The 12,489-nt window shown below is 49.5% G+C and overlaps 1 protein-coding gene across 2 annotated transcripts in view; it reads left to right on the top strand.

Moving 5' to 3' along the window:
• Positions 1 to 12,489, top strand: part of ALS2CL (ALS2 C-terminal like) — a 91,356-nt gene that overhangs the window by 23,142 nt on the left and 55,725 nt on the right. Inside the window, exon 1 of one of the 2 annotated variants that reach the window (XM_019480712.2) lies at positions 3,814 to 3,911. The exons of the other annotated variant lie outside the window; for it this stretch is intronic. Coding sequence (XP_019336257.1) covers positions 3,909 to 3,911 — 3 coding nt within the window. The 5' untranslated portion in view covers positions 3,814 to 3,908. Of the gene's footprint in view, positions 1 to 3,813; positions 3,912 to 12,489 lie in introns of those variants that run through there. 2 annotated transcript variants of the gene reach the window in all.

The raw sequence follows: 12,489 nt of genomic DNA, 5'->3' as shown, positions 1-12,489 counted from the left end.
ATCTTCCTACATACTTGAGGCAACTGTTTTCTGCCTTCCTGTAGCTTTCTTCTGGCTGTGCTTGGCTATCATCTGAGTAAGACCATGCCCTTCTTGTTGGAGCAAGAGCATGGTAACACAAGGAATGGGGACGTAGGCCGAGTCTCAGAGCCATTCTAGGGTTGTTGGTTGTAGCTGTGTTGGTCTAAGGACGTGGGCAGACGTGGTCCTTTGAATAAATGTGTTATCTTTTATTAGACCAACTGAATAGCTGGAAAAATTGTTCTTTGCAAGCTTTCAGCCACAAACACCCTTCTTCAGGCAGAGGGAGAGTTTGCTGGTGTTTGAGTGCTCCCCTGGGTGGAATAAAAGCCAAAAATAGAGCTGGTCCAGCCACTTCTGTCACCTGCAAAATGATCTGTGCGAGGGTCTCACGGGGATCGACCGGAAAGACGAGACTTCCCTAGACAGTGAATTTAAAGAGCATCCAGATGAAGCTGGGCTGCTAATGGGTCTGCTTTAGTGATTGGATAATCATAATGAGAAAATTCTTCCTAATCTCCAGCCTAAATTTCCTCTGCTGTAGTTTGAGGCCATTGATCCTAGGCCCGCTCTGTGGCTACAGGGAAAATGCACAGGATATGTGCCCGTATACAGTGGTATTGGAGAAAACTAGCAATTAAATTCAACTAGTGCTCCTGTTTCCCATTCAGTTGGCAACACCACTGCTCTGGATCTACAGAGAGGCCTAGTTTAATAGCCCGTGGGTTCATTGTGCTGGAAAAGCAGAGCTGCTGGATTCGGGGATGTCCCGGTCCTACCAAGAGAAAACGTAAGATGGCAGCGTTGAGGCAGGAAATCCTGAACTTTTTGCTTTAACGCTACTTCTGATAACTCCTAGTTTACAGCCCTCCTTCACTCCTGTAAGTGGCTGTTTTCTATTATGTATGGAGTGAAATGCAAGCCATGTTTTGCATCTGGTATTTAGTTTAAGCTGTACTTTGCTTCCTTTCCAGACCTGAAGAAGACCACTTTGCACCTGGCTGCTTGTCTAACATCTCTCCCAACTCTATGGTTGGTCTAGTAAAAATATAGCACCCCCTAAAAAACCTCATTCAGTGCCAACTAAGTTGGCCATCATTTGTGAACCTCTACATGGATTAAATCCTTACTGACCTTAGGGAGTCCTACTTCTCTTTCCAAAACCCTGTAATAGCTAACATCCCAGTCTGTTCGTTAGAGTTTGTGTTAATTGATCTTTTCTATGTTTGTCACAGGTAATAACACTATACCATTCGAGTCTGTGGGGTGAATGTAATGGATGATTATCGGTGTCGAGTTTATGGCATATAAAAGCTGTTTGCAGGACAGCTTGCGTTTCTCCAGCGAGAAGCTCTCGCAGGAGTATTGTAGGGGACTGAACCTGCTACTACAATGACTGGAAAATGGGTAGACTTTCTGGGATGAGATGGGAGCCCTGTCCTCTTGCTACTCATCGACCGGCCCCAGCCACAGACCTTCTCGTGAGAATCTGTCCAATCTGGCAAAAATATCGCTCCATTTAGACGTGATGCCAGGTGGCAAGACAAAGTGAGAGCAGGTTAACATGAGCAGAGTACACGCGATGAATCTCTTCCAATTTGGGGGGGAATATTTCCTGGGTTAGGTCTCTAACCTAAAGTCCCTCAAACTGAACAAAATATACTGTGAAGCTGGTTTGCTAGGCAGTGCTGCCTCTCTTCTTCATCATAGGAAAGGGACTTTACAAGGTCATCTAATCCAGGCCCCTGCTCAAGGCAGGACCATCCCGGACTAATCCATCCCAGACGGCAGGGTAGTTTTGCACCTTGTAGACTAACAAAACCTGAGATGTAAGTTATCCCAGCCCACGTATCTGTGTAACCTGCTCTTAGGGGTTGAGTTTCCACATCTCTATGAAGCCTGTTCCACTCTCAGAGTCAGAAAGTTCCTCCTAGTCTCCAACCTAAATTTCTTCTTGCAACCATTGCTCCTAATCCTAATTTGTGGCCCCAAAGAAACCCCCATCTCCATCCTCTCTGTAATTGTCCTTCCCGTATTTGAATACTATTATCAAATCCCTCCTCCACACTAAATAACCCCAGCTCTTTCAGCCTTTCCTCATAAATCTAGGTTCCCAGCCCCCACTAATCATTTTTGTTGCTCTCCACTGGACGCTTTCCAATCTGTCCCCATCCTTCTTGAAGCATGGGGCCAAGAATTGGTCTTGGTACCCCAGGCGAGGCTTTACCGCTGCTGAATCGGGCAGGAGAAGCCGGTGCAGTTGTTTTGCAAGTGACACTTCTGGTAACACAGTCCAATGTCGGGGACCTTTTTGCAGCCTGCTGTGATCACCAGGTCCTACTCGGCAGCACTGCCGCCCAGCCAGTCATTCCCTAGTCTGTGTTGGTGCAAGCAATTATTCTGTCCCAAGTGTAGGACTTTGCACTTGTTTTTCTTTGATCTCATCTAGTTAACTAAGAACCATTTCTTTTTTCAGTCTAGCCAGGTCATTCTGGATCCTAGCCCTGCTCTGCAAGGGGTTTGCAACTCCACCCAGCTTGGAGGCAGCCGTGAATTTGATAAGTTCTTGCTCAATCCTATCCTCCAAATAATGAATGAAGATCAATATCGATTAATGAAGATCAATTAAACAATATCAGATTCAGGAAAGACCCCCTCCCACCTAGATATAGAGCCATTGATGACTATTTGTTGAGCATGACGATCCACCTAGTTAGGTATCTACCTTACAGTGTTTTCATCCAGATGATGTGTCCTTAACTAGTTATTGAGAAGGTTTGTGGGAGTTAGTGGGAAAAGCCTTGCTGAAGCTGTGGTATATCACATCCGCCGATCTCCTTGCAGTGAGGGGCATGAGGGGGAAATACTGCCCATCCCACACAGCCAAATAGGGAACCGGGGCTCCCCAAACCATGAGATTTTTAAACATGGGTTTTTTAGTTTGCCATGAGGCTCTGAAGTCAACTGTTGGATCTCTTTCAAGTTCTTCCTTTGCAGTCTCCAAATTTTCATGGCATCACGCGTTTCAGCATGTGCTATGGCTTTGATAAAATCCTGTTTGGAGATGCTGGGGAAGCAGCTTTCTATATGGAAGGATAATGGAGAAGACTTTCTACCTCCGTCCTCTTTCCTATCAAACATCTCCTCGGGAGGTGGCCTACCATGAAGCCATCTAGAAGACAAGCCAGTTTTAAGCCCTGCCTTTGCCCCCTTGAATTTAGTCTCCACTAAATGTCTTTGATTTTATTTTTTTTTTGATGCAGCTAAGTTCGCGGGTGGAGAAACCTCCCGTCAGAATTTTTGCAGCCCTCCAGCTGGTGCAAAATAACAGCCCACATCTGTACACTATAACTATTACTGAAGGGCATCAAGAGAAATAGAGGAGGGTTACCTGGCAAGTAGATCTTGGCTGATGCCACAAAACCCTTGTTGTGCTTTCCCTGCCACAGGCTTCTTGTGTGACCATGGGCAAATCACTTAGCTTTTCCTGTAACTCAAGTCCCTACCTCTCCAATGAGGGTAACTTGCCTGGACCCCAGACCCCAGGCTTCCTTCTCTTGATGTCCACGGCATCCATTCAGGCATGTTTCTGTTCTGTTTGTCCTGTAGACACAGTTTCTCTTTAAATTCTGTAGGGTTGGGGGGTTTTTAAAAGCAACTTCAGTGTAAAGTTGCTTGTTTAAACATTAATGCAGCTGCCTGCCAGGATCTGGCAGCCTGCCTGCAGCTTCCATGCCAACCAGGAATGTTTTTTTCAGTGCACCTTCCTTTTTTTTTTAATTTTATTTCAAACCTACTCCATAAAGCAGCTGAAAAGTTGGAACGGGCAGCTTCCAGCAACAACCTCTCCCCTGTTCCCGCTGGGTTTCGGGCTGATGACATAAACCATGGTAAGGCAGGCATCTGATGCTGCGGGGGTTAGTGTTCACTTTCTGCAAGGGCTAGACTGTGTTATTTAAATCACATTTGGGGGACATGCAGCTGGATGTCCCAATTGGACATATATAGATATATATAATATGAGTGCCTGATATATGTATATTTTCCAGAAGGGTTGGTTCTTTCATTGATCTATCTATCTATCTATCTATCTATCTATCTATCTATCTATTGAGAGAGAGAGAGAGAGAGAGAGAGAGAGAGAGATTCTAATATAATAAAAGTTGTAGCACTTCTGGCTGTGTGTCTGTCTGTCCGTCACACTCTGGGCCAACGGTGCATGCACCACCCGGAACCTTACAGATGGATAGACATGGACAGAGGTGGAGGCACTGGGGTCCAGGGTGTGATCCGCTGTGCAGGGGGCAGGAGAGGCGAGGGGAGGGGGGGATGTGGCACGTGGCCACAGGGTGCCGCGTAGGGAGCAGGCGTGGAGTGAGCAGGCAGTGCTCGCTGGCTGCACCCCGTGCGGCACCCTACAGCCACGACTGCCCCACCGAGAGCGACTGTCAGGTGCAGCCTGCGCACGGCCCTCCTGTGCGTGAATCGCCCGCCAGCTGTGGCCCTGGGCACGGGAAGCTCCCATGAGGAGCACCTCCCATGCCCCCCACCATGTGGCCACAAGCCATGCCCCCTGCATGAGGAATGCCTGCTGGCTCTGGCCACAGGGCGTGCAGGGGGGGAGGGCATGGTGCATGTGTGTGGAGCTGGTGTTGGGGCGTGTGGGCAGCACCCGCCAGATGCAACGTGGCTATGAGGTGGGTGGGGTGCACCCCCATGCCCGCTCCCCGCACAGCACCCTACAGCCACGTCCCCACCCCTTCTCCCCTGTGCAGAGTGACTGCCAGCTGTGGCTGCGAGGTAGACTGGGCATGGTGGGGGCATGCTAGGCACGGGGGGTGGGAGTGCTGGGCGTGGGGCATGCAGCCACAGGGTGCCACGTGGGGAACCAGCACAGGAGTGCCCACTGGCCATGGGATGAGACATGCCCCCCATGCCTGCTCCCTGTGCAGCACCCTACAGCTGCACACCGCACTCCCACGCATGCCCTGTGCCACACCCCAGGGCCGTGCCCCATGCCACGCAGCTGGCAGATGCTCTCCCCACCGTGTCTGTCCCACGCACCCAGCACCACACTCTGGGGCTGCTCTCTGTGCCACATGGCTGCAGCCAACAGCCACTCCTCCCGCCAAGGCTTCCCCCCCCACCGTGCCCTGTGCCCATGCACCACCCCCTCCACACTCCCACGTAGCACCCCCCCCATGCACTATGCCACCCCCCGCACGCTCCACACCACACCCTGGAGCCGGTCCCCGCGCCATGCGGGCACAGCTTGTGGGCAGTCACTGTGCCATGTTCACTCCCCGTGCCCTGCCCCATGGCCATGCAGCATGCCCCCTGTGTGCCCTGCGCCACACCCCGGGACTGCTACTCATGGCACACAGCCAGTGGGCATTCCTTGCGCTGTGGCCACTTCCTGCAGCATGGCCCATGGTCACACACCACACATCCCGGGGCCATTTCCTGCACCACATGGACACAGCCTGCAGCCAGTCCCTGCACCATGGCTGCTCCCTGTGCCATGCCCCATGGCTGCACACCATGCCCCCCACATGCCCTGCACCACACCCTGGGGCTGCTGTCCGTGCCACACAGCCGCAGCTGGTGGTTGTTCCCTGAGCCCCCAAACTATGGCCACTCCCTGCACCATGCCCTGTGGTCATGAGTCACACATCCCTGTGTGCCCTGCACCACTCCACGCCGCGTGGCCACAGCTGGCAGGTGCTCCCCAGTCATGGCTGCTCCCCACTCCATGGCACACACCACCCCCCTCTTGCGGCCATGCCCCCTGCACCACACCCCAGGGGCACTCCCTGCACCCAGTAAGTGCTCCCCACACCGTGGTCACTCCCCGTGCCCTGCCCCGTGGCCGTATGCCACCCTCTCACGATATATCTACACACACACACACACACACACACACACACACACACACACACACACACAGAGCTGTATATGTATCTATAGAGATAGAAAGCTATAAAATATAAGTACCTGATATACATATATATTCTCCAGAAGGGTTGGTGCCTTCATGAAAGAATAGGTCAAAAGTGTGTCCTCATAGCTGTGTAGCTTAGTGGTGCTTAAGGCTACCGAGTCCTCCAACATCCCCATAACTGATCTGGTGCCTCCAGAGGTTCATGAAGGATGGGGGTTGCATTTGAGGCAGGCAACCAGAAGCTGGGAGTGGAGCCTAGCCCCACGGGGCAGTATATGTGGGGCATGCCTCTCTGTCATATCCCTTCTTGACCTCAAGGGGATATTCATTTCCCAGGAAGTGTGAAAGCTGAGGTGACACTGCAGCCATCTGATAAAGCATTTTGCCGTGGGTAGGGAATGGGGTAATCTGTAATAATTTTGTCAAAGAGTATAAGTTTGCTTCCCAGGCACGGGCTCTCTAAGGCACTTATTAGCCAAATCATCATTTCTGTTGCTTGCAGATTTGATCCCCACAGTCATGGGACACTGTAGCAGAGCAGGGAAGTTGCTTCCTTATGGCTCTACAGTCAATGGGCATGTATAGATGTGCTCCGGGGGGGGGGGGGGGGGCTTTAATTAGCGAGTCATGCTAATTAAAAGCACCTGTGTGTCACATGTATCAGCATCCCCGCACTGAAAAATGGTGGTGGGGTGCTTTGAACTAAAGCTTATTAAACGAGTTTTAGGTTAAAGCATCTCCACCGCCACTTTTCAGCACAGAGACACCGATACACATGATGCCAGAGGCTGCTGGAGCACATTAATTTCCGTGCTCCAGCAGACTTGATTAATCGAGTCTGCTCCAACATGCTGGATTTGCAGCGCAAAGAAGCAGCCTCGCTGCATGTCTATAGAAGCCCAACGTGGCTATAAATGGGTATCTGGCCATTCACGTTGGGACCCCCAGGCTGAATGGATGTGTTGCTATCCATGTTGTTTCCTTGGGTGAGGAAGAAATAATCCTCCCCGATGAAATGGAGATCTTCCAGCTGCCATAGGAAAGGAGTCAATGTGTCTAGCTTCCTGTACAGCTCTAGCTCCAGCAGGCTCCGAAAGAAATGCATCATTTCCTTATCTGTTTTCCTTTCAGCGAGTCCTGCAGTTAGGTAGGTTACTGTAGAAGAGATTAGTTGCTCTGAATCGTGGCAATGTGTTTATGGTACATAAGGTGTATCTTAGTCTTATCTAGCTTTATTGCTTCCTGTCTCATTGTTTGTTTCCAGGAGCTGGGGCGCTAGAAGATAAGTGCTTACTATTGTTGTTATCTAAAGAAGTTGCTCCTTGAACTTATTTATCCTGTGCTCTGTGCTGAAGTTCTCATAAATCTAATGGAGGGAAACCAGCTGAGACTGGGACCTGCCCTGGGCACTGCAGAAATGCATAGTAAGAGGGAGGCTTTGAGTGGCTTGCCATCTAAGTAGATTAGTGCCCCCTCTATGCATGGCAGGTATTGCAAAATTAACTGTTTAATTATGCAATTACCTCGAGACCAGCTACACATGCAAAATACCTATGGGTGCATACATACATGCTAACTTTCTGACTGTTAAGCCGCTTTTTAAAGTCAGCTTAACTGTCAGTGTGTCCACACATACATGGAGCAAAGTCGACATACATGCAGTATGTAAGGTGTATTATCTTGAGTCACATTATTTGAGTTGACTTAGTTCACAAGATGGCTGCCACCATGTCAAGGAGTTGAACATGTGTATGCTCCAATGTGGCTTAACTTGATCTGCCTTATTTTAAGCCGCCTTATTGTAAGTCAACTTAATATGTATATATGCACCTTATCACGCCACAAAAAGCTCCAACCAGCTATAAAGTTAGGCCTTTAAAATGTGTAGAAATTTGATAGCTGGTTGCTATCAAGCTTTAATTTGTACTTGTAACAGGGTCTTCCCCTGCAGCTGGGAGTCCTCTCAGACTCTAGGGCTGGGAGCCCCGCGACTGAGAGGACTCTCGGGCCCAGCATCTGCCACCTTTGGGTCTTGACACATGTGACAAGACAGGAAGTGTGATTGTGTGGATCATGCATTAGATGCCATCGCGCCTTTACCTGCATGTGTAGAGAGGCCTTCGGATATAGATGAAGTGACTTGCCAGAGGTTGCACAGCTGGGTGGTGGCAGTGTTGAGTACGGAGTCCAGCTCATCCATTCTGCTGCCCAGTACCCTGTGTGCTAGGACAGGGTCTCTCAACTGGTGGGTTGTAGAGATGTTGCAGACCCCCAGGGAGAGCTATGGAAGTGGCTGGCCTAACTCTTGATGTTCCTGCAGTGGTGTATCAAGGCACCAGGCTACTGTTCCCCATGCATTAGCTCCCAAGGGAAATGCAACACAGTCGGTGAGCTCTGCTGAGAACTGCCTTGGGAATAATTGCTCCTATGCTGCTTCTGTCCCAGAGACAGGACAGGTCAACCTACCTCCATATCTGGCAAGAGGACCTTGAGGTGGATGGGCTGTGCATGAGTGCCACTAGACCCCATTGAGTCTCACAGTCACGGTCTCAGTCGTGCAGACGTATGAGCTGCATGATAGATAACTTGGCAGAGACTAGATATCCTGGGAAGAGGCAGGCACCAGCTTACTCAGGCATGTCACAGCGAAGTAAGCAGGGATGTGAATTTACAGCTCAGCGGTTCCTTTGCCTTGCCACAAGAACATGCCTTGGAGGCGCTTACTCAGTGCTTGGTGTGTAATCAGCCTGCCCACCTGGAGCATTTCTGCAAAGGAGCTAATTAATGGGCATGGATTCAGTCCGACCTCACGTTGCAGCCGATTGCTGATGCAGAGGAGCCCTAAGGATCATGCTCGGCAGTGGCAGCTGCGATGATCCCTTGTGATCAAGGATGTTCACTCCCATGGATCATATAAAGGGTTGCAGATGAGCACACTGATGGCTAAGAAAGCCGATCCTAGATCCAGTTCTCTGGCTGGGGTTGGATAAAAGGTCAGACCACAGATATCTAGGTCTTGTTTCCTTTCCTTCCATTTCTGGCATTTGTCTGCCTCCAGGGCAAGGTGATTTTCTTCAAAGGAAGATGTACCTTCTCCTGCAAGGCATTGTCATGTAGCCCTGTCCCGAGTTAGTTTTTCCCATTTTGGGGTATCAATGCCACACTTAATGTTCGCCATGAGAGAGTCCTTGAAACATTTCCTCTCGCCTCCATGCGTCCTTGGCTGCGGTTGGGAGTAGAGCAGCTGTTTTGGAGAGCAGAGCTGTATCTGGATAGTTCCCCTAGATCACATTAAGCAGCTGCTCAATGAGAGGAAAATCCTCAGCGGTTCTTCATCTCTCTTTCCTTGTCCCTCCCTTCCAACCAGTCTTGCTCTTCCCTCCTTCCCTTTGGAGGGAAAGCTGCTCTCGAATTGTCAAGAGGGGCTTTTAAGGGCCAAATATTCAAGCCGGGCCTGAGTCTCCACTGCTCAGTTTGTTTTACCACGTTGCTTTGCCCGTCTGCCTGTAGGACCCCACAAAATATTCCCAGGTGAGGTCAAGTGACCCAATTTGGAAACAAACCTTCAAGTTGAGCTTGGCACCCTTCACTCTGCTGCCCCAACTTCACCAGAGCCAGATCTCCAGCCTGTTACAGGACCACTGAATTGAGCGTAATCAGGTCAGCTGAGATGTGGCTTTTTCTATAAGGATGTTTGAACTTATCAGGCCTAGCTTGGACACGACGGGAGTGGAGGGTTGCCTCTAGTCTTCACACTGCTTCTCCCTGCTATGTTCATACACAGCCTATATCAAGTCAGTTGGGTTAAGCGCTGGCCCTGGGAGATATTGCAGAGATTCGTCTTGGCTGCTCCAACTGCATTCCCTTTAGGATTTCCACCGTCCCATCAGAAGATGCAACCAGTTGTACTTATGCTAAGATGTTGAACCCATCTATCATTTTATTTCCATTTTGGGCCTCAAAGGTGATTTCCAAAAGCACTTTCAGAATGACCCAGGCTAGTCATGACTGTTCTCTGAATTCGCCTTCAGTTGAAGTCCAAAACTGGATGACTTCCTCAGAAAACTAGCAGGGTTCACGGAAACGAGTGGGTGAGGCCTGTGTGATTCAGGAGGTTAGACTCGATGCTAGGATCCCTTCTGCCCTCAGTCGGCTTTACAGCAATTAACTCCAATCTAGGGGGATATTGCGTGTCTGGTCTAGCACTCCCTGTGTTAGCAATGTCACACCGACCCTTTGGCTTCAGCTTTGCCAGGATAACACGTCCAGCTCTGAAGAGCTGTGCTATTTCTGTTCATAGCAGTCAGCCAAAATCTCCTGAGTGCTTCTTTGGAATGAACCAAAAATAACCCTCTAAAACCCAATGCAAACTGCAGTTGGGGTTTTTTTTTTTGCTATATCTTTGCATTCAGATCTACTGCAGTTGGAGGGTTTTTTTTGTTTTGTTTTGTTTTGTTTTTTTTTGCTATATCTTTGGATTCAGATCCACCAGACTGGATCTGTCCCAGAATATAGACCAACTGGTGCAAAAAAGTCGCCTCAAACTCATCGTTGTCTTGTGAGCCTTGTGGCTTTTTTGGCTCGTGACATCTAGCTACACTTCACTGAGCTCCAGGTTGGTTTTAGGAAGCTTCCAGCTGGGTCTTAGACTGATGAAGGCTGGGCAGACCAGTCAGGTTTGGCTAAAATAAGAAACCTAGTAAATAGTTTCTCGAGTTTCAGACACTGCTTTTATTTCTGGGTGTGCTCTGGAGATCAGAGGCTGTGTGTGTGGAGAGAGATGGAGGTCATATTGGGATCCCATGGTCCTTGCAAGTCCCTGGCTTCTAAACCATGGCATCTGCAAATTGGGCGTGCTCCCACGTGCATCGTTTTCCCTAAAGGAAAGCACTGGGACATTGTCTAAATGCACTTCAGTCATTTTGGCCAAGTGTAAGAGGTGGTAGAATAGGGAAGACCATCTAAGTAGAGATTTGGGTCATGGGAGGGAGATGGATGCACCCGGCCATATTGTGATTTGTAATCTTATCCCCTCTGCCTGATACCATCCACTCTTTATTACAGTCCCCTTAGCACAGCCTGTTTCATGCATGTGAAGAAGCAGGACTCCGTGATAACTTCACAGCTCAGGCTTGCTTTCCTTCTGTACGACCTGCATTAGGGCTCTGCTAATGCAGCAATCAATGCCCCTTGATTTGGCAATGTATGGGGATTGAACCTGGGACCTTGGGATCCAAAGGCACGAGCGCCCAGTGCCCGAGCTAAAGGACTGTGTCACTTAGCTCCGCTACGCTGCTGATCTGACCTTTATAGGGAGACAAAGCTACCTCGTGCTGGCAAAGATTCAGGACTGTGGATAGATGGTGGGAGATGACGCCTCCTGCAAAGAACTTTAGGGACTTTCTAGCCTTAAACAAATAAAAGAAACCTAGCGTGAGGTGACACCATGAGTTGTACCACAATAAAACCTAACCTTGGAGGAAGCTAAGGAAGTTAGCAGTTAGGAGGAAGAGTTCTTTGCTTTGAAGAGCGATGGCCCAGGGGCGATGGCTTTGTCACTGCATTGCATAAGACTCAGTGTGGGCTGCTCTTCTCCATTTCGGTGCATGCTTCGGCTGATTTAGTGGCTCCCTGGATCCAGGGTTATTCCTGGAATTATATTGTATATTAATACATCCGTCTGCTGGCTTATAATAGATAGTTCCTGTAAGCCTGAGCTGGCATTGCCCCTTTCAGCATTTGTGTTGCAAATCACTTCCTCTGCAGCTGAGTCAGCGTGGCAACATTAATACCCGGTACCTCCCCTGGGGAAGAGGAGACTGTGTCCCACAGCTCTAAAAAAAATAGAGGAACTTGTACTATGAACCAACTTCCTTAGAGATTCTGCTGGAATAGATGACTGTCGCTGGGGGAAGCCTGGGTCAGTAGTTTGGGTTTGCTTGGAGCGGTGAGGTCTCTGAGCTGTCTAGGTCTAGGGTTTGAAATAGGTGGAAGCAGGAGGAGATGATCTCGGGAAGTGCTACGTGAGCTGTAGAGGTCCCCTCTGTAGGCTGGTTGGTACCAAGTACAGACTTCTTACTGCAAAGCATTTGGCATCCTGAGATGCAATAGGGAAGTTTTTCATTTTCATTATACGTGATCTTCTCATCTCTCCAACTGGGGAAAGGGTTTCTTGGTTATTTGCATTTAAGGTAGTATCTAGAGGTTGAAGAATCCCAGCTCCGTGCTAGGGGCCAGGGCAGCTCTTCTCAGTTTTTTGGGCTGGGAGCTGAACTTCCATGAGGTCTGCAACCACATGCATAAGTGCTGGGATTTTCTTGATCGTTAAGGAAGCACCGTGGTATAAACCAGTGTGGCAAACATACAGCTCATGGACCCATTCTGTTTGGCAGGGATTTGAGGGGGGCATAGCCAATGGGTCCCAAATGTCTAGTGGAGTATCCCTGGACCCCAGCTGGACATTTGGAGGCAGGGAAGGTAAGTGAGGGCATGCAGATACAGTCTTCATTTGCCCCATTGCCACCCTA

Source organism: Alligator mississippiensis, chromosome 5, assembly GCF_030867095.1.
Source record: "Alligator mississippiensis isolate rAllMis1 chromosome 5, rAllMis1, whole genome shotgun sequence".
Classification (NCBI taxonomy): domain Eukaryota; kingdom Metazoa; phylum Chordata; order Crocodylia; family Alligatoridae; genus Alligator; species Alligator mississippiensis.
The sequence above is the reverse complement of the archived record's forward strand: the minus strand, read 5'-3'. Positions and strand labels throughout refer to the sequence as shown.